The sequence below is a fragment of the Propithecus coquereli genome, unplaced genomic scaffold (genome assembly GCF_000956105.1).
Source record: "Propithecus coquereli isolate 6110/MARCELLA unplaced genomic scaffold, Pcoq_1.0 Scaffold283, whole genome shotgun sequence".
NCBI classification, from domain to species: domain Eukaryota; kingdom Metazoa; phylum Chordata; class Mammalia; order Primates; family Indriidae; genus Propithecus; species Propithecus coquereli.
In genome coordinates this window covers 245,523-269,095 of record NW_012148430.1, presented here as the reverse complement: position 1 = coordinate 269,095, position 23,573 = coordinate 245,523, and the positions used below count along the sequence as shown (strand labels likewise).

At 39.8% G+C, this 23,573-nt stretch overlaps 1 protein-coding gene across 1 annotated transcript in view; it reads right to left on the bottom strand.

Annotated features, from left to right (window-relative positions):
• PTPRM (protein tyrosine phosphatase, receptor type, M) overlaps positions 1–23,573 on the bottom strand; it is a gene marked incomplete at its 5' end in the record, with an annotated part of 602,721 nt that overhangs the window by 439,476 nt on the left and 139,672 nt on the right. The window contains 2 exons of the mRNA XM_012648382.1: positions 4,045–4,338; positions 9,421–9,595. Of these exons, the coding sequence (XP_012503836.1) occupies positions 4,045–4,338; positions 9,421–9,595 (469 nt within the window). The remainder of the gene's footprint in view (positions 1–4,044; positions 4,339–9,420; positions 9,596–23,573) is intronic.

The window sequence follows — 23,573 nt, the reverse complement described above, 5'->3', positions numbered from 1 at the left end:
TCATGAATGTCACCAAGAAATGACAGAGCAGATCTCTTTGATGCGACACAGAAATGAAAACATGGAATTTGGCCAAAACAAATGGATTTAGCAGATGAGAAAATGTTGTCTGTCACAAATGCAATGCTCCACTGCAGAGAATTCTATGTGCCTGTGATATTAAACCATAGTTCTCAGATTTTAGACTTCCCAGGTAAGCAATATTTCTAAAACATCTGGGTTAATGAAATGAGATCACCAGTGTCTAATTCTTCTGAATGAAAATGTTAAAAGATAAAATATTTTTAAATGGCAGTTAACTTTGACTATTTGCTTATGTAAGGCTCTGTTCCAAGAACCTGATAGGCATTAGCTCGTTAAGGCTTCATGACAAAACTATGAAATACATATTACTGTTATCATCAGCCCTGTTTATAGATAAGGCAACAGAAGCCCATAGAAGGTCAGCGGTTTTCCTCCAGTCCCATGTCTAGACCCAGGTAGAGCCAGAACTCAAATCCAGGCGGTTGGTTCCACAGCTTGTGTTCTCGACCACCAACTCTGGCTCTAGCACCCACCAGCACTATTGTTCATGAATGAAGTGATATTTTAGCACAAACGTCAGGCAGCAACTCTCAGAGTTAGAGTCAGTCCTTCAAATTTATTCTATTTAACTATAATAGAAACTCATATCCTCCCAACCCTTTGCTCAGATTTTTGGAAAAGTCATGGCAGACCTCCCCTGGCCTGCAGAACTGTACTTGATAAGCATGACTACAGAGCATTTGGACACGGATGAAATAAAAGTGAAACGGAAAGGCTTTCAGGGTAGAAATACACGGTGGATCATCTCATGAGAAAGAAACAAGTAATGAATCACAGAATTTCATATTGATGAGATCTTCAAGGTCAATCAGCTCAATCCTCTTCTGAATGTAGAAGTCACCTTCTACAATGTCAGGTTCTGCTTGGACAAATCAGCCACAAGTCACTCCCTATTCATGACTCAGCTCTTGTCAAATGTGCACAGGTACCCTGTTCCTCCCCATCTCCTTTCTCGGTTCTTTCCACTCTTCCTCACTGGTCAAGGAAGCTTCCACAACCTTTCCTATTTTGATCGTTCTCCTGATCGGCACAATCTATTTTGTGCTGTCTCTCTTAAAATGCAGCAACTAGAAATAAATGCAATAATTATGGGGAGCCTAAATAGCACTGATAGGATAAGGTTATCACCTCCTTCAAAATGGGCATTTACTTTACTCATGTAACCTATGATTATATTAGGGTTTTTGTTTGTTTGTTTGTTTTTATCTTTTCTGCAGGGTGGTATGGTAAGGCAATAGCATCATAGGGATAATTAATACAATATGAATTATACTGCACATTCATTTTCATCGAGGCCAAATCCTCAATCTCTTCTTTGTACATGTTGCTGCTAAATTTTATTACTCTAATTCCATACCAGTACCCTTGGCTTTTTAAACCATACACGATGAATTTACATTTATTCCTATTACTTATCCTCCTATTAGATTCATCCCCTGTTTAAGCCTGGCCACGGACATTTTCCATCCACTGCAGAACGCTTAGAATTTCCTGCAGGCTTATAAGATTCATGACTTGTTCTCTATGAACCCTAAACGCTCGGAAATCATCTGAATAACAGTTTGGGATCAATATCAAATTTTTCTGTCTACAATTTGTAGCATCTGTCTTCTTCCCTCTAACTCGGTCCTACTTCCCACAGTTCCACACAGATCATAAACAGCAATTACCAATATTAACTGCAGATTTTCTCCAAAGCGTCAGGTCACGAAATGGCGAACGACATTTCTTCCCACAGTAAAAAGTCTCATTGACTTCACTTTCCTCACCCACCTAACAAGTTTACCCCTATTATTTCTAAATTTGACTCTCTCTAACATACTGCTCTCTATTTCCTAAGGTTGACTCGCTCAACTACAACTTTTTGAAAAATATTCAACGCCAGCGCGTGGCATGCCAGGAATGTGCACCAGGAACAGTGCCAACTGCAGGGTGCAAACGGTGACAGAGAAGGGCGCTTTATCACTAGGCTGCCTTGCCTAGGTGAGGGTTAGAACTTTAAGGCACAAAGTTAGCATACAAACATCAATTCAAAATTGGTTTCCTTTCTTGAAAAGCACGGTCAACCTGTTATAAAAGGTACCCTGTCCCTTTGAGAGTTGTACATTACGTCACGCAGCAGTATCAAAAGGCTTCCTGAAAACAGATACACGTGCATTATAATCAAGAGAAATATATACAGCAACGTGCCAGTCGCTGAAATGTACAGGCAAAAAACCAAAAGAAAAGACAAAAACATGTAAAAAAGAACAAGACTTGGAACATTAAGCAGATGACACTACTAGTGTCCAGAATAAAACAGATCACATTCTCTCCATAATTTAGACAATGACATTCCAACCTTCTTTCAGAGAGAGAGACAGAGAAACTATATATTGCCATGCCCAAAATGATTTTTTTAAAAAAAAACTAAAGTGAAATATCACTATTTTTTACAGAGGAGGACAAATCAAGAGGTGGACAGGATCTCACACGGGCCTCACTTCCCCGTCTTTACTATGGGGATCACAGTGTCTGCCCTGGGGACTTCACAGGCAGGTGTGAAATAAACAACAGGTTTGAAAGCAATTCCTATATTGTAAAATAATATAAGCCATGTTATAAAGAGTTTTTGTCTGCATTACAACAGATGATAAAATAATATAAAAATATTTCACAAAAAGGAAGGAATTTACTCAGCTAAAGGGAGGAGATGATGAGGTTTAGAGAAGAAAGGAAGAGAAAGGGTTAGGAAACTCCTTTCTCCGCAGAACCACCAGGCAGGGCTGTGTGAATCGCCATCCGGGACAGCAGTTTTCATGCCAGGCGCTCTGCACGGAGGGGCCAGGAAGGTGTGGGTGTGGGGTCTGGGAACCAGGTGCAAGATGGGCACAGCAGCGACGCAGAGTCTGCGCACACGGCCAGTCACTGCACTCAACAGCATGCATCCCCAGAAGAAAAAAGTTCCTGTTCCCTTCTCTAATAAAAAATCTTTTTTTCTTTAAACAGAATTTTCCCATGAGTATTCGACTTGGGGAAACAATATAACACTACAATTGTTAAGGTTTAATAACTTCTTCTACTCTTACCAGATAGGGCCAGACTGTGCAAAGTATTTTTAAAACATAGTAATAAATGACTTCTTAAATAATGCTATCTGAAGAATTAACTAACTCCATAAAAATTGATGGCATCTCCTCATTGCAGCATACAATTCAATGTAGAAGTTTTTCATTGACATGATAAAAACAGCACTTCAGCATCCCAGTATGCTATGTTGCTCTGCTTCCTACCAGATAGCAGCCACACAGAAACAACACATGACCTCTCGTGGGATCTTTCTTCAGGTTCTGATTTTTGTAAGACTTTACACTTCTCTCTCCATCAACCCTACTTTTATTTAAGGTGAAGAACGGGTTTAACACAATTAGAAATTTATACTCTAAGAACGTAAAGACTGCATCTAGCCCACAAATCACTCTTGCTTATGTTACAATGGCCCAAGTCATTGGCCAGCAGACCCTGCATTAAACGCCCATCAATAAAAACATGGCTTTTAAGCTCTAAGATGGAATCATTATCCCACAGCCCCTCCCAGCTACAAGCACAGTAACTGTAAACATAAAACAAAGGGACCAGAACACGAGAAGGTCTGACCTATCAGAGGACATCATTAAAGGAGATCATTTCTGTGAACATTAAGGACAACTCCTGTATGAACTGTGTGGTACCCGAGTCACATGCAAATTAAGAATATGGAAAAGGGGTGGAGGCAGGGCGAGAGATACCACACCCAAGGTCACTGCTCCCAAAGATCAGAAGCTGTCAGCCAACTGTTCACATGCTATGGGGATTTTTTTGTTCACTTACAGGATGTAGATAGAGCAGGGGGGAAGCGTGTTGGCCACCTGATCAACCCCAATGCTGCCAGTCAACACCCAGAAAGACAATGACACTTAGCTGCAGGTTCCTCACACTCACCGGCACACTTTGTTCTTGTCCTGAGAGCTGGCCCAGGAGATCCAGTGCCACCCTCCCCAGGCCTGGTGAGGAGCACGCTAATCTCATATTCGGTATCCGGGTCGAGGTGTCCAATTTTGTAGCTCGTGGAATCCACTGGCTGCCTGTCATTCCAGCTCCCACTGGCCGTGCAGTACTCCACCTCTCGGGCGACAATGGGCCCGTCCCCATTGATGGAGTTGGCATTGAGCTGTATCCACAGGTAGGTGGCTCCCACGGAGGCAAGCTGGGGGGGAGCAATGGGAACAGGGGGCTCTGAAAGGCAAACCAGAGAGCCGTCTTTCAGATGCTTAACACGCATCAATTATTAAAATGCAGGAGACATTAACATTTCAGGAATGAATTGACGAGGATGGTTTTGTTCAGTTTATTAAGAAAAAGCATACTCCCAAATCTGTGTGTCAGCCTTGAACAGAAACTTTTCAAAAGAAGACAGAATAATGGCCAGCAAACATGTAGAAAAGTGCTCAACATTTCTAATCATTAGGGAAATGCGAATCAAAACCACAGTGAGATATCACCTAACTCCAGTGAAAATGGCCTTTATCAAAAAGTCCCAAAATAACAAATGCTGGTGTGGATATGGAGAGATTGGAACACTCTTACACTGCTGGTGGGCCTGCAAACTATTAATAGTACAACCTCTATGGAAAGTAGGTGGAGATACCTCAAAGAACTAAAAGTAGAACCATCATTTGATCCAGCAATTCCGCTACTAGGCATCTATCCAAAGGAAAAAAAGACATTCTATACTAAAGCCATCTGCACTCAAATGTTTATGGCAGCACAATTCACAATTGCAAAGATGTGGAAACAACCCAAGGGCCCATCAATACATAAGTGGATTAATAAAATGTGGTAAATGTATACTATGGAATACTACTCAACTACAAAAACAATGGTGAACCAGTACCTCTTATATTATCCTGGATAGAACTTGAGCCTATCCTTTGAAGTGAGGTATCACAAGAATGGAAAAACAAGCACTACACGTACTCACCATCAAATTGGTACTAATTGACCAACACTATGGTGCTCACATGGAAGTAAGATTCACTGGGTGCTGGTCAAGTGGGAATGGGTGGTGGGGGTGGGTAAACTCACAACTAATGGATGCGGAGCACACTATATGGGGGAGGGGCACGCTTGTAGTCCTGGCATGGGCGAGGCAAACGCACTATATGTAACCAAAATGTTTGTACTCCCATAATATTCTGAAATAAAATAAATATCATTATACATCTATTAGAATGGCTGAAATTCAAAAAGTTGACAATATCAACTGTTGGCCAGGAAGCAGAGCAACAGGAGCTCTTATTCATTGCTGGTGGGAATGCAAAATGGTACCACAACTTTGGAAGACTGTTTGATGGGTTTTTTTAAATGAAGCTAAATACAGTCTTAACATATGATCCAGCAATCACACTCCTATTTACCCAACTGATTGGAAAACTCATGTTCATACAAAAGCCTGAACACAAATATTTATGGCAACTGTATTCATAATCACCCAAAACTGGAAGCAACCAAGATGTCCTTCAGTAGGTGAATGAATAAAAAATATGTGGTACATTCAAAAAAAAAAAAAAAGAAAAGACAAAAAGAAAAAGCATACTGATAAAGGTTTTCACAACATTCACAGTTGTGAAATAAACCACCTTTGAACACCTAAGCTTGTTCAAGTAGCTTTATCCCTAATTTGTTTTAGGCCACAACCCATTTTGCATAGCACATGCAAATTAGCATAGCTGGCACTTTTCTTAATGGGGAATTAATATAGAAAATATTCTCAGGACAAAAATGCATTAAAGTTGTGTCTATTTTGGGATACTGGTAACAATATCTTAAATGAATGGGTGTACTCATTTGAGTGAGTCAATTACACAGACATCGGACAACTTTTTTCCTCACTAAAAGTAACCAGGGAAAGCTCTCTCAAGGGGTAGTATTTAAGCTCTAGGAAGCATTCAATTGTCAACCTCCTTATTAAGAATATCTTAAAAATCAAAGGTACTACTAGTTTCCTACATCGCTGAATTCAGGTTCCTTATATTTATATTCCAAAGATATCATCACCTTAAAAACATGGTTGAAATTATAGTTTATCTCATCATAAATACATTTTCTAAGATGACTCGCTTCCTACAAGACTATCACAATGGACGCATTCAGCTGCGGGAGAATCGAGCGTTCTGGATAATAAAGTCTTCTGTTGCTGTCATTCAGAAAACTTCCAGTAATAAGTCTTATTAAAGCAGTGAATAGAAAGGAAAGTTCTGAAGCAAAGAACAAGCTATCCCCAGCTTGATAAAAATCTAAGAAATCAATAGCAAACATTCTTTACAACCCAAAGTCTCTCTCATTTAAAACCTGAGACTGACTCTTTTTCCACGTCATTGTCAATCTCAACAAAAATAGTTTTCCCGGTATATTAGTGAGATGCTAGTTGAAAGGCTCTCCAAGCACCAAATGAAGGTATTCCATATGCCAGTGTCACTGTGAGTGGTATCATACATGATAAATAAAATCACTGTACAAAACAACATATTTCTACCTTGATGAATTGCCATCTCAGAAAAACATAAGATCTGGTTACTTTTTCCAAGAATGTTTCTACAGGTGGTTTGGTGCCTTTTTGATATATTTTATTTTTTAACTCATCATTTTGCTTATACAAATGCACACAAAATAGAGTATACTACATCCTATTACTAGCACATGCTGGCTTCCTGCAACTACTCCTGCCCTCTCGCATGGCAGACACAGCCAATAGGATCACAGCCATGATTCCTGCTTAATAGGGCCTCAAAAAAACTAGCATCACTTGAGAGATACCAGGTTGATTCCTAGAGCAACTAATAAACCAGCAACATTAGTTCCCTTTGTTGGGATGGGGTGCCTATTCTTTTTTATATTTCAAGGTGTGACAAATCATATTGACTTTTTTAAACGGCTGGAGAAATGGCACTAGACTAAGTCAAAATAAGACACCAGATTTTGAATGAATTTTATTTGAGGGACTACAAACATAATGGGCATTTACTAAAACATTGTTCCTACTATTTACAAGCTGAAACTTTGTGCTGGTTCTTCACTTCTTTAAACAGTGCTGACTTAACTCACAATGATTTAACATCAATTTATATCATTAGGAGATTCCTTGAACTGAAACATGAAATGGGCCTTTTATAGGACGTCCTAAGGCATTTCTGCAGCCAGGCTGAAAGAGCAGTTAATTACTTCCAAGTTGCAAATGTGAGCAAGGTTGTTGAACTGCCATTCAAAATACGAGTCAGGGGCAAGGTCACAAAGGGTCCTGAGTACACTCACTCATTTAAGATACTGTCACTAGTATCCTAAACTAGACATGGATTTAAAGCATTTTTGTCCTGAGAATATTTTCTATATTAATTCCCCATTACGAAAAGTACCAGATATGCCAAATCAAATGAAAGATTCGACTACAACCTAGAAAAAATTGGGACAGGCATTCAAAAGGACTTTTGGTGTATGGAAGAAACAGCACAAGAATAAGGCAGTACTTAAATTCTGAACAAATTTTCCCAAAGGAAGGGAGTGGAAGGAGGGAAAGGAGGGAGGGAGGGAGGGTTCTCAATCTATACAAAGTGATAAACAGCAATTTAAAATATCTCTTAATTCAAGTCAAAGTGAAATGACACCCTAAAACTAATCCTAAACCAAGCCAGTAATTTGTTGGTGAAGTAGCATCCACTTTCTACGTTGTGACTCCTCACTTCCCAGACAGGCTTCGACAGTGTAGGGTATGTACAACTATGAAGAATTTTAATTTTATTATAGACATTAAACCTAAACTCAAATATTAGTCAAACTTGAAGCTAGTTCAAGTTTCACCACAAACCAAAACACAAAAGAATATGATGTGGCAAAATACATTATTCAAGTAGATATTTCAGTGCGCACTTCCTTATGCTGACCATTAGTCACCGCTGCAGATTGATAATCCTCGCCCCAGGCTCATTGGTAAGCATTTTCTCCCACAAGCTACATGCGCCTGATATTGGCAGCAGTGATCTCACAACAGAAGCATATGCCCAACTCACTTACAGGTTTTATAACACAGGCTACATCCCTTGAGATCCTAATTCAATGTAGGTGGTGGTGGGAGGCAGGAGGGGAGAATAGGTGGGCAGTCGTTTATATATTTTTTTTAAATTTGGAAAGGGAGTTATGACATGTATTCCCCAGTGAAGACCAGTGATATGATGGACCAGAGAGAAGATCATCCCCGACTGTCCTCTCCTCCTCCCCCAGCACGGCCCTGACAAGTGCCAGTTGCACACTACGTACACTGTTCTAAGCGCCACACACATGTGCTTTGCATTTGATCCTCCTCGTGGCCCTATAAGGTAAGATAAAATTATTGTATCTACTTTACACACAAGGAAACAGAAGCACAGAGAGGGCAAGCCACTGACCCATGCCCACAGAGCTAGTTCTTGGATCTGAACCTAGCAGTCTTTAAAACTGCCTGCATAAGAAGTTTGCTGATAAAAGAAACAGCCCATCTAAAAGAGATCAATTTTATGCTTCACATTTCAAAAATGCAGGGAAAAAATTTTAAAAGCAGGCATCATTCTTTTCTCCTAGGAAAAACAGCAATGGCCTGCCACAAGTTGTGTAAAAAGCCTCCAGGTACATCTCCAAGTTCAAATTACTCTGTTTGGGACCAAAAATTGCCTTAGCAGCTTAACACTATAAACTCCTTAGCCCACAAAAATGCATTAAACCAGCGAAAGGAAACCTATTTCCCCTATTTTCCCTCATCTCCCCACCTTCTAGAGTGTAAAGACTCAATTTTTCAGTCATGCAAAATATAGTAATAGAACCTAACTGGAACATTATGAATGTTAACGCAGTATTATCAATATGGCTTGTATGATATGATTGGGCACTTTTATACTGACACTGCTTCATTTTATTAACCACCCTGCTATCATAAACACACTGGCTGGTGAATATTTGCATTTTAAGTGATTTTCTATCAGTAAAAAATTTTATTCCTTAAAAAAATTTATAGGCTGTAATCTCTGTATATAGAGTTGGCAGAAGACCTTGCCAGGAGCACATTCATTGCTTTGTATGCAACTAAATCAACATAAATAAATACATTTTTCAAAAATACTGTGCGCGTGCAAAATTTGTACTTAAAATGTGATCCATCAAAATAGCTTGTCACCGAACCACTGTTGAGAAACACACAAGGATAAGTTTGAGCTTTAAAAAAATAATGAACAAAAAACCATCTAGCATATCATTTTAATAGATTGTTTTGGGGTGTAAAAACACATTAAATACCTTTAACTACCAATTCTGCATAGTTTGATATTCCAACACCTCCTTCTGTGCGAATCATGCAGCGGTACTTTCCAGCATCGCGTTTTGTCGTATTCACAACATTAAATGAAGCTATGAATCGTCGGGAGCTGGTCACCTTTATTTCCTTCAGAGGAGCATCTCGTACATCGATGCCCTGTATCATCAGGTGTGGGGAGGACAAAAAGAAGCAATATCAGCTGTCATTTCAAAACAGTAAGACATCTCATGGCAAACTGTCAATGTTATTTTCATGCAGATCTTGGTTCAGTTGTTTATTACACCCATGGGCAGTTGTTCCATGAGAACAGCTGGCCAGGAAACTGAAATTCTGCCGTCATCAACACTTTAAAGACTGAGGGATGCAAAATTAAATATGCAGACATTTCTTGCTTTTGTCCCTTCAAGATATTAATTATGTTAGATTAGTGCAACAGGGGGAGAAAAAACTATGGAAAAATTCTTTATCTTGCTCCCAAACTATCAACATTTGGTCTTTTCATAACACTTTTTTATTTTATTTTTTTTATGCTTGGCTAGAAAACAAGATTAACTCACCCACTACCGTATTATTGACCTGATTTCATATATGAGCTAATAAACAACTTATTAAGAATAACATTAAAATGTAAGTTAGGTTTTAGAGTATTCCCTATTGAACAGGCCTAAAAGACCAGTTCAACCTCTATGATGTTCTTCCTGGATACACAAAAACCAGGTTAAAGTAGATGCTTAATTGTAATTAAGTGACATTGAAATGTAACAAGAGAAGTTCTTCTCTACATCTCATATCCCCAGGACCACATAAAGCAGGTTCCAGCATTGGGGCAGTTTTGTCTTTGATCATCCCCATATATTAATACCAAGTAGGCCTTTTATGCACACTTAGAAATCCATTCTTTGATTCTAATAGTTTAAAGCCTTAAAAGGAGGCTATAGATTTCAGTTCTATCTATCTATATTTTACAATTATCAGGAAAGAGGCTATCTTAAACATGTTATTGGTAAGTATTAGTAGAAAACTATGGACAAAGACCTCAAGGCTAATACATGATGCCAAGTAGTACATCCATTATTCATCCAGCAACCATTCTTGCGGTGCTATCACTGTCAAGACATTATGCTCACAATGGTGAACAAAACAAAAGTGGTTACTGTGCTTACGGGACTTCAGTTGGCTGGGGAGCACAGGCTTGAAAAGAACACATGATCACAAATCATGGCCAGGGTGGTGGTGAAGGCAAAAACCAGATGGCTAACAGAAATCACATCGTGGACCAACTACAGATATGGTGGCCTTGGGAGGCCAGTTTGAGGAGGTGACCTGTGAGCTGAGATCTGAAGGGTAAGTAGGAGCTAACTAGGCAAAGGGGAAGGGTGTGAGGGGAAAAGCATTCTAGTAATAGAAAACAGTGCAGGAAGCCCAGGACGGTTAGAAAGAGTCGAAGCTTTGGAGGAAGTTAGGGCAGCCAGGGGAACTGGGGGAGGTGGGCAAGCACCTCTGCATTCAGGGACTTGCAGGCTGTATTAAAACGTTTGCATTTATAGCTATGAAAATACTAGGCTACAAAGGAATAAAACTCATCTGTATTACTTGGCGACTTATATGCAAAGTCCTTTTAAAAGTTTTTATCTATGATATTTTCATTGGCAGCATGTGCTCACCATGGACACAAGTTTGGGAGTTAGCCTGAGCAGGCTGCCAACCTAATGTGATGATTCAAAGTGATTTAACCTTTGGAAAGCCTCACTTTCCTCAGGTGTGAGAAGGAGTCGCTACAACTCACTTGCAGGGCTGTTGTGAGAACTTACAGATGTATGCAAGGACACTGTCATAATAACTGGCACCACACATCCCCACCCAAGATTTGGACCACCTGAGAGATGAGTTCAAAAAGAAAGGCAGACAGACTGTCAAAATACCACCTGTATTACTAACAGCCTGAGACTGCAGCATATGGTTTAGGTGTGCAGGAACAATGAGCTCGATAATGCTGAAGCGCAGAATTAAACAGACTCACCCACCCAGTCACAGCTGCACTAGAAAACCACAAGGCCTCCTATATGTTGGGTGCTGCTGTAAAACTCACAGGATGGAGGAGCAGGCTTCCCATAGGCAGTTAGTTCCCCAGGGAAAGGGCTGGGCTATGCGTGCTCTGCACGTCCTCCCAGCAGCTCCTGCCCTGGCAGAGAGAATGCAGCCGGGAGTGCTTCGAGAGTAGAGTTCCTGCCACCCGGAGGGAAACATCAGGAGTAGGGAAGAACAGTTCCACTAGTATTATCTTTAGTATTAGCTGTAAAAAGTCTTGTTATACCTTAAAAATCATATATCAGAGTATGAAGTCCCAAATATGTCTTGCGTGTGTGTTTTTCAACAAATGCCCTAAATTTGATCTGACAGCACCAGCAAGTTAAAAAACAAAATTTAGCATTATTAATTAATGTGATCGGAGAAAGTGTTCCCCTCTGTACTCCATATACTGTCGGTCTCCAATCCTCACCCCACCCCAAAATAAATAATCAAATTCTATTACTAGGGGTAACCTTAGACTTACTACTCCATAAGATTAAATTTCTCTTTTTTTAAACCAAAAAAAATCTAATCTCTGCCTTTTTAGTAGAAAAAAATTAAACCCTCAGGAAAGGCAGATTTCATATCTGAAAGTATTTGTTTTGTTTATTAACAACAACAAAAAAAGCCATAGGGGTATCTATCTATTTATTTATTTACTTGTGGCACAAATCCTGTAAGAATATACTTTTATAGTAATATTCTAATAATTTTCTAACAGAAGCAGTGTCTTTCAAAGCAATGTTTATTCAAAAGAATTTTAAAGCATGCACTTACTGAGCCCTCACAACTATTCAGGGTTGTGCTGAGGGCACTCAAGTGTGAGAGAGCCACCGTTTTGGATTTATACTTATGGTGAGAGGAATATCACTCAGACTTGCTCTGTCTTCGTGCCACAGACTTCGTGCCCTATAAAATAAATGGCCTCAGAGTAGGAACTCTACATAACTCTAATCTGTTAAATAACTGTCAGGGATAAGTCTTTTTTTTTTTTTTTAATTCATGTACTTAATCACAGAGAAAGTTAGATTTAGCTTCTTCATGAGAAATAGTACATAGGGAGGAGAAACCAAGTACTAACCAGCATCCGTTTGAGCTTAGGATCCACACAGGAATAGCAAACCACATGTCTTGCACAAATCTGCAGGTCATTTTGTATTAAATCATTCGCATATGCATGGATTCAAGCATTCATTCAACCAATACTTAGTTAAGTATCTTTTATGAGGCTCACACTCTATCATATACAAGAGCATGGAGTTAAAAGAGCAATCCTGTTGTACCTAATTGAATTTACAGTCTGGTTTGAATAACAGACGAATTAAGCAGTAAGTACAATACAGACCAATGAACTGCCTCCCATGATACACAGAGGAAAATAAATTTATTTCTTACAGTAATAAAGGCTGAGAAGCCCAAGGTCAAGGGGCAGCATCTGGTGAGGGCCTTTTTGTTGGAGGGGGCTCTCTGCAGAGTCCCAGGGTGGTCAAACCATAGCACTGGGGACGGTCTCCATGCAGGCTTTCTAGGAAGCACTGCTTGAGCCCAGGCTTGGGGCTGCACAGGAATTTCTCAGGCAGAGAAAAAAGAGGAATAGAGTCCAGTGAGTGAGAGGAGCTCTGCCAGAGTCAGAAGCCAAGAGAGAGCCCAGAGCTCCAGGGGAAGCACTATTTATTCCATACGGCTAGGACAGCAGTGCTTCCAGGGATGGCAGGTGAAGAGGCTGGAAGAAGCACAACACGAGACCACATCAAGGAGTAGGACATGTTGAGCGTTATCCAGTTCACCCAGAGGCCTGGAACGGAAGGGTTCTAGGCAAAGGGGTGACGTGAGCACATCTGTGGGTACAGTAACGGACTGAAGGAAACAGTGTGTGAGCCCAACTGAGGTCAAGAAAAATTTGGTAAAATTTTTTCAGAACTCACAGAAACAAGTGAAAAAACAAGCGGAATGACAGAGGGGAAGAGAAGAATTCTAAATATATTTAGGAAACAAAATCAACAAAACTTGTATTATATTCCAGTAACATCTCTCTCCGCCAGCAGACCGTAAGGTCCTTAAGGTCAGAGGTCATATCTCATTCATTTTGTGTTCCCAGGCAAACTAACAATAAATAGGACTCAATAAATATTGGCTGACTCAAGGAATCATAGCATCAGTAGAAAAAATGAATGTTCCAGAGGTAAAAAAAAAAAAAAAAAAACAAAAACTGAGGTTCTGTTAAATTAACTGATTTATACCCCAAATCCTAGAATTGGACAACTAATCTCTATTTACAAGGGAGACTAATACGGAAAACAAAAGGGCACTTTAGAGGTTCTGTGTGTCCATTATCTCCCAGACTCATCATGACTGCAGTAGGCAGCAGAAGGGCCCCCAAAGAGGTCTACGTCCCAGAACCTGTGACTATGTTACCTTACATGCCAAAGGGAGTTTGTAGGTATGATTAAAATGAGGATCTGGAGATGGGATGATTATGCCGGATTATCTGGGTATCCCCAACGTAATCACGAGGGTCCTTATAAGAAGGCGGCAAGAGTCAAACGCAAAAGGAGGAGATACATAACAGAAGCAAAGGTTGGGGTGACATGCTTTGAAGACAGAGGAGAGGCCTGTGAGCAGAGAAACAAAGGAGGTATCTAAAAGCTGGAAAAGGCAAGAACAGATCATCCTCTACAGCCTTCAGAAGGATCCAACCCAGATCACCTTATTTTAGGACTTCTGACCTCCAGAACTGTAAGATAATGAAGCCACTAAATTTGTGGAAATTTGTTACAGCAGCGAAAGGATACTAATACAACAACCATCTGGGAAACAAAAAAAGTCTTCGGCTTTTTGAAGACATGCAGTAGTTGTACATCTTGATTTGTCAGAACCGCATAGCAAATCTTTAAGGTTGTGTTAGGTCTTACGTACTATTATGAGTTCTATTCAGAAGCTACTACTGTAGCCAGAACAAAAGAATAAAGTTGGAGGACTCATGCTTCTGAACTTCAAACCTTACTAGAAAGCTACAGTAATCAAAAGGACAGTGTAGTACTGGCCCACAGACAGACATAGACCAATGGACTCGAACAGAGAACCTGGAAATAACCTCACAAATATGGCCCAGTGATCTTCAACAAGGAAAGATGACCATTCCATGGGAAAAGGGCAGTCTTTTTCAACAAATGGTAGTGGGAAAAATTTGATATCCACATGTAAAAGGATAAAGTTGGACCCCTACCTTATACCTTGTGTAAAAATTAACTCAAAATGTATCGAATACCTAAACTCAACAGCTAAAATCATAAATCTCTTAGAAGAAAACATATGGAAAATTCTTCATGATCCTGGATTCAGAATTAATTCATTAAATATGATATAAACAAAAATAAGAAAAAATAAATCAGACCTCATCAAAATTAAAAATTAAAAATTTCTGTCCAAAGAACACTACCAAGAGAGTGAAAAGATAATCAACAGAATGGGAGAAAATATTTCAAAATCATATATCTGATAATGGATTAAGATCCAGATTATATTAAGAAGTCCTACTAATCATCAGGGAAATGCAAATTAAAACCCCAATGAGATAACACCTTACTACCCCTGTTAGAATGACTTTTATTAAAACAATAGATGCTGGCATGGATGCAGAGAGAAAGGAATGCTTATACACTGTTGGTGGGACTGCAAATTAGTACAACCTCTATGGAAAAAAGTATGGCGATTCCGCAAAGAACTAAAAGGAGACCTACTATTTGATCCAGCAATCCCACTACTGAGTATCTACCCAAAAGAAAAGAAGGCTTTCTATCAAAAAGACACCTGCACTTAAATGTTTATTGCAGCACAATTCACAGTTGCAAAGATTTGGAATAAACCCAAGTGCCCATCAATTCATGAGTGGATTAATAAAATGCTGTATATGTATATCATGGAATACTACTCAGCCATGAAGAAGGATGACTTAATGCCTTTTGCAGCAATCTGGAGGAAAATAGAGACCATTCTCCTAAGCAAAGTATCTCAAGATTGGAAAAGCAAACACCACATGTACTCATTATTCAACTGGAATTAACCAATGAGCACACATGTGCACAGAGGGAAGTAAAACTCAGTGGAAATAAAGCAGGGGAAGGGGGGAGGAGAAAAGGGGTAAAAACCTACCTAATGGGTACAATGAACATTATTTGGGTAACGGGCACACTTATAGCCATGACTCAAGCATTACAAAGTGATCCATGTAACCAAACATATTTGTACCCCCTTAATATTTTGAAATTAAAAAATACCATAATATTTATTAGGAAAATAAAGAAGTCCTACGACTCAACAAAAAAAAACTATTAAAAATGGGCAAAGGATTTAGACATTTCTCAAAAAAAGATATAAAAATGGCCAATAAGCACACAAAAAGATGCTCAATGTCATTAGGGTAATGCAAATCAAAACCACAATGAGTACTACTTCACACCTAGTAGGGTAGCTATTATCCAAAATAATGAAAACTAATATTGGCAAGGATGTAAAGAAATTGGAACTCTTGTGCATTGCTGGTGGGAATGATACAGCCATTGCGGCAAACAGTTTAGGAATTCCTCAAAAAGTTAAACATGGAATTTTATTCTACCCAGAAATTCTACTAGGTGCCATCCAAAAGAATTGAAAACAGGGGCTCAAACAAATACAGTATGTATATGCTAATGTTCATAGCAGCATTATTATGATTGCCAAAAGGTAGATAACAACCCAACTTTCTAACAACGGAAGAATGGAGAAACCAAATGTGACAAATACATTTAATAGACTATTATTCAGCCTTAAAAAGGAGGAAATTCTGACACATGCTACAACATGGATGAACCTTAGAGACACTGTGCTTAGTGAAATAAGCCAATCACAAAAAGACAAAAACCACTTATATAAAGCATCTAGAATGGGCAAATTCATAGAAACAGAATAGAACAGTGATGACCAGGGGCTAAATTTAAGGGGAGAATGGGAGTTAATTCTTAATGGTTCTCGTTTCAGGTGATGGAAAAATTTTGCAAACAGCAGTGATGTTTACGTAACATTGTGAATGTACTTGGCACTGAACTGTACACTTAGAAATGGTCAAAACAGTAAAATTCATGTTATGCTTATTTTACCACAATTTAAAAAGCCATCACTACCCACTACAGCTCAATAACATGAACTCTGGTTTTTGCACATACATTTGAAGATGTCCTTAAAATAAACTGAAGCGCAGGTTAAAAGTGTTTGCAACGAGTAGGTAAAATGCACGTGGTGAGTTAAATGGAGAAGGGAGTAAGTACAAAAATGAGAGACACGAGGTATACCTGGTATGTCCAAGCAGGGACGGGAAAGGAAAGCAAGAGAGAAAAGCTTTATTCAGCCAGGTAGGGAGGAACAAATCCAGATGACATAACATTCCAGATGGCTATGAGCTATCAGCTACACTGAGGTTCTGCCATGACACAGATCTACATAATCTTAAGGACAATAAAAAGAGAAATGACCTTTAAATTCAAATGTTTACTATATAAACTTCTAAAAAAATATACACGGAGTAAATAATACAGATTTCTTAAAACTATGCATAATCCCATCACTTAAACAGCATTAATATTTTAGTGCACTGCAGCTTATTTTTCAGTGTTATACGTTATTTTAATTTAAATAAAATTTGAAATGCTGGTCCAAAATATATAGTAGGTTTTATATCTTCACTTAAACTTCTTGTGTTATCTGTGGGATTTTTCATACTATCATCATGTTTCAAAAACATGCTTTTTAATGTTTCCTTCTTTGTGATTACAGCCATTACTTATATATTTTCCTATTGCTATACACTTAGACTTTTTATGTTTTTCACTATTATAAGTTAAGATAATCCCTATTTCCTGGGAATAGATTTTAAAAAGTAAAATTATTAGGTCACAGGGAATGAAAAATTGTAAGATTTTTTGATGAACAATATAAAAACCTCTACAAAGAGCTAGTATATATTCACAAGAACCTTGGTTTTTATAATTGACAAATTAAAATTTTATATATTTAACAATAACTTTTTAATGAGAGATCAAATATTTAGAGGAATATTTCAATTTATTTTTGTGGTACTATGTGGCTTTTACAGAACAAAATTATTTTACTAGATAGAATTCTTCAATTATTAATAAAATGAATCCCATTTTTAATATTTTCAAGAGTGATAAATGATAAATTCCCCATTATTTTCTGAGATGCTGACCTTCTTGTGCAGGACAAATACTTTCCTTAAAAGTCACACCTTCCATAGCCATAAGTGGATATTTCTAAAAATGGAATATACAAACCAAACTAAGATTAGGTGCGCCCGAGATGCTGGGAGTGAGGAGCATGCAGTCCAACTAAAATGTACACTTAGAATTCAGGACACTTGGAAATATTCGAATATCTATAAGATGAATCACTCAGGTTGATGTATATCATTTAAATTCGTGGCATTGCCAATAATATCCTACAAGTAGACAACCCCACTTTGGAAGTACGAGCTAGCACAGCTGCCTGAAGACAGACGACCACCGAGGAGTCAGGTAAGATGAACAGATGAATGAAGGAGCAGAGAACAACCAGGGGAGACCCAAGGGGCGGGGGAGCAACAGGAGGGCGTGGTGAATAAACAGAGGGAAGAAAGAAAAGAGGGGGATGACAATGTGAAGTCAGGAAGGAATGGGGGAAAGGGCGAGGCAATAGGAGCAGCAAGGAGAGGAGAGGAACCAGCTGCACAGGGCTGGAGAGGCGCAGAAAGGAGGAGACCAAATGCCCAGACGTGAAAGAGAGAGGCGTCATTCCACAGGAAAAAGATCCGCACCTCGAAGGACATTATTTATTCTTTCCCTTTTAAATCCCAACATTTGTACTTTAATATGAGTCTCCTTGTTTCATGATGTGGAAAACTTTGTCAGTTCCAACAGCAACTTCAGATTCTATATTAGCTCTATTATTGTCACAGAGGGAATGGCCTGAAAAAACGGCAAAAATATTTTCTGTCTCTTTAAAACATCCTCCACTCCTTTTTGAGAACTAAAGCCTGCATCCCTGCCTTGGGCCAGTGGTTGGGAGGGGCAGGAGCAGTCTTTTGTTATTTGTACTAAGGGAAATGGCGCAGACCTGGTAAAGGGAAGTCCTAGGTGGAGGTCAGGAGATGTCTTCAACTGAGATGGGACCATCAGAATCATCAACTGCGGTTGAACAGTAATTGCCTGAAGCTGAGAACCCATCCTTTAAACGCTCTGTATTTCTGCTTGTTATTAGGAAGATGGCATTTCAGACAGGAGTCTCCATCTTCCTCCTTTGCTGGCAAAGTATTAAAACTTCTCTTTCCTCTTCCCCAAACCCCTTGTCCTTGTTCTTCTGATTCTCTTTTGATTCAGCCTCTTGGACAAGTGCTGAGCTTTCAGTAACATTATCAGATGACATGCAAAAATGAGCAATCCACATCTGGGGTAATGCAGTCCACATCTGGGTCAATGGAGGAGAAATGAGGGAAGGCCCTTCCAAAGTACTGGGGTGAGGGCTGGGGAGAAGGGGAGAGAGATATCTCATCCATCATTTTGTTAGTTTTGATGCAGTTCAGGAAAAGCTACCCCAAAATATGGCATACTTGTCATACTGAGCATTTTAAGCCAAAAGAAATTTTAAAAACGCAGAAGCAGTAAGGTCATTCTTTGTCCTTCTCCTGCCTCCTCCCTCCCCTACAAACCCTCACGTGACAGGTGTCCTGCCCCACACCTGGAGGTAGGAAGTGTCACACACAGAGGCCAGGAAGAATCTGAACAAACAAGCCTTGCTAAGTGTCCCCAGTTTATCACCATTAGATCAGAGCCTGTGGTCCTCCAATCACACTTTTGTGTGACTGGCCATAAAAATACACAGTTTTCCCTGAGTTTTTGGGTCTTTACTTTCTGAAGGCTCCTGTGTCATGTAAAATATTATATTAAATACATTTTTATGCTTTTTTTTCTCTTGTTAATCTGTTTTTTGGTATAGGGGTTTCAGCCATGAACCTTGCAGTGGGTGAGGAGGAGATAATACTCTCTCTCCTCTACGGTGTCAAATCCTATTTCCCGGGCCATTAGGAAATGAGGAAGACACAGTGTTCAGAGCACTTGCCAAGCATCATGCAGCATCTCCTAGGAGAGCTGTGTGGACACGGTGAGAGCAGTGTGGGATAAATGCCAGGAGGATCGGGTGGGCTAGAGGCGAGGGAATGACCGGAGCCGCAGCTGCGTGTCAGCATCAGCGCAGAAGTCTGTTTCTGGTGCCTCATCCCCGACTTCCCCAGAAGATTTATCCATCCCTTTGATAAAGTCATAGACGTGCTTATCAAATGCAGGGGTGACAATGAAGGAGCACATGAATGGACAAAAAGGGATAGAAAAAGGTATGTACAAAGGCAAACAATGAATTTAAACTAAGAAGATAAGCACCAATCAAAATAAATGTAAATCCTGCACTTCCTTACAAAATGAGACTTCATGACCGGATAGCTGCAGATATGACTTTGGAGAACCTCCATCATTAAAAAACATATAAAGATTGTGAAGTGAATTTTTCAAAAACCTCATTCAATATGCAGATGTATTAACAGAAATAAAGTGTCTGGAGAGGCGGTACCTCTAATTCCTGTGCTGAAACAACCCAGCACACAGCATTTTATCTGGGCCCTGTGTCTTCCTCCTCCTGAAATGCTCTCCCCACCGTAGCTCACTCCTCTACCTCTTTCCAGTGACTGCTCGACTCTCTTCTCACTGAGGCCTAACCTGACCCCTAAATTTAAAACTGAAACATTCCCCTATGTGGCACTGTCTAGCTGTTCCTTTTTGAATACCACTGACCCCTTCCTAACACACTACATAACTGACTTCCTTGTTACGGTCGCTGTCTATCTCCCCAACTGGAATACACGTCCCCTGAGGAGGGATCTTTGCTACGTTTTGACTGCTGTATCTCTAGGATACAAACCATGCCTGACACAACCTAGGGAGGTGAGGTGGTGATACTAACAGGGATTTAGGCATTGAACGGGTGACTAAATTTATTGATTTTAAGAAGCCTGTTGGTCCCCATATCCCCTTCCTCAACTGGAATTAAACTGGGAAGTGCAGGGAATAGCGACCAGCCCCAATTCCTCTGATGCAGGACAAGGGCAGAAAGACAGGAGAGTCCTTTTCCCTGCTGTCCTCTCTCCATGACAGCGATGCCCAGAGAGGACAGTGTGTTCAGAACCTCGGGTGCTACTGAGCAGCTAGGAGCCTATGGGAAACCTTTAGAGGAACAAAATGATGACAATGTACATCAGGTAGAGATAGCAAATTTGCCAGCCAGATTTCTCCCAATTTTCACACAGTTCGGAAGACAAAGCCCTGCCAGGCACTAGAGCTCTACATTCTTAATAGCAGGGCAGAGGGACCAGGAGAAATGACCAAGGACCAAGGCTGGGCACCCAGACTGTTCTTTACCATGTGAAAGCTCACAAGGAGGGACAGCCTAGGACATAACTGTTGGGAACAAAAACCTCAGACTCCACACAAAGCATGACAATTGAATGCTCAGGGTTGTTAAAGAAATTACTGACTCATCCTTTGTTAATTTAATGAAACCAGCAAAATGATGATGCCTGAGAGGAGATGATCTTACTAGGTTAAATACAGCTCTTCATAAAAGCAAGATTATCTTTAAACGTGCATGTATTTCAATTTGAGCAAGGCAGAAAAAAGTAGTGATAGTTATTTAAATTAGACTTACAACCTTTTTTTATGCAATGGACTAACTCTAGGACTTCTAAATGAGCAGCAATTTACCAGCAAAAAGATACATATTAAGTCTTTCAGAAATAGTTTCACAATAATCAGAGCAATGATTGAAAGAAATTGCGGTCTGGGAAGTTAGCAGCACTTGCAGAAAATTAATCAATCTCAGGCACTTTGGAGCCGCTCAGAGTGCACAGGCTTAGAGCAGACATGGGCCGTCCCTCTTCCTCAGCCACACAGGTGGGGATTAAACTGCATTTTCATTTCTTCAATAGCAAAAATAGCCTGTATTGTCCCACTTTCAAATATGCTCACTTGTAAAATACTGATTGAAACTCTTACTATCAAGATCACTAATAACATCAGCAGGGCCTGGAGTAATTTTATCTGAAACATTTCATAAGCTAAATCCGATATTAATTGAATACCTCAACAAATCGACACTTTCTACAGCCCATATATCTTATTTTAATTATTAAGATAGTGTTGACCTTTAGTTTCTAGGCCACAGCCAAGTTAACCCAAATACTTATCCACTTAGAATACTGTACTAGAACCAGAAGTTCTCACTCATAGCATCATATACTACCAATGTGTATTGACAAAGCATACTTTAAACTGGCTAACGAATATACAGATAGCCAAAGAGATATACAGATACCCAAAGGAATATCGTGTTATTTGAGCATCTTATAGGCATGTTCAAGTAGAATTTGATTATGGAGATTTAGAACCTCATTCTGTTATTTAGATACAGTTTATTTCATTATATATTAGTATTATCTGATTAATGTTATTTACCAAACCTCTGTTTTTATTTAGAAGTTCATCCAAATAATACAGGATATACATAATAAATCCAGTCATTAGAAATATCAATGAAATTAGAAGTTCTTTAGTCTTAAAAATCAAATATCCAACTGTTGACTGGATTAACTCAGCCAAATCAAACTAAGGAGCCCGACACTGACTAGTATTTTCTTAGTATTTAAAGGTTTGGGTTTGCAAGTTAGGATTCAAGCCTGCTCACTGCAGAACTGTACTTGTGGCCCTCCAGTGTGTGGAAGGTGGCAGTGCCTGTGCTTCCCATTGGACACGATCTCAAAGACCAGGCTAGTCATTATCACGGCTGAAAAACAAGCAGAACTCCCTAGAGAAACGGCTAATTCTGGGTCTGAGGTAGAAAATGGAAAATAAAAACCCAGAACATGTTATCACACCAGAAAGCAAAGCAGCTATCTGGGACAGATCACGACAGGGATCACCCACTCTGAGTAATCCCCACTATGGTGGATGGGGCAAGATTTGAGCAGCAATAAAGACAAGTGCAATGGATTCAAACACATGGAAACTGTTTAAATCCACAAGTTGATGATGATGACAACAACGACGCTTAAACTTGTGTTTGGACAATAGCTGATTCCCTTTCCTTTGGAAGAAGGGAGAGCAGGATGGCAATGTACAAGGAGGAGAGATGTGGAGGAGAATAATGATCTTCTTTATGACTTCAGAGCTCACCCTCTGCTGGAACGGCCTGGCTGCTATTGTGTGCCAGAGACGCCCACAGCCTTGCGCCAAACCGTGCTGTGCCAGGACCACAAGCACAAAGTTTGCTCTACATCCCACATCTACGGTCCTAAAGACGTTGCTGAAATTAAAACCCCTCAAAAGTTGCCAAATTTTCTTTCTATCTCAAGGTAGGATCTAAGTAAACCTTCCTCCCTCTTTTCCAGGTACATAATTCCAGATTACCAGACTGAAAATCTTCAAGGATGTTCATGGCCACCTAAAACAGATACATAAATCTTCTAGCTAAAATTCTTTCCCTTTTTTCCACTGCTTCCAAAAATGAGAGCCAGAAGAGGGAAAAACTAGAAACCGTAACAGTGTCCAGAGTCCGCAGGATCCTCATTCCCGGCCTGTACTGCTGACAGAAGAGACAAATGATTGTAGATCAGAGCCTCACTCACGGGATTCCAGGGCCATGGTCCCCTCTGCCTTCCTTTTCACGGGATGCCCATGGACACTTGGAAGCAAGTAGTGAACCTTCTGATGAATATGAGAAAAGAAAGAGAAGAAAGACTTTCACAGGATTTATGCCTCATGGGTCCACAGGAAGCAGCCCTTAAAATTAGTGGCTGATGCCTTTTTGTTCTGTCTTCCAGAAAAAAAACATCCTGACCTGTAGTTTTCAAAGTCCAATTTGAAGTCCTGGCCAGGACACCTTGCGGTTGTTGCCGGAAGAAGAAAGCTGCCCTGCTGTTCCTGCTGCATCCTAG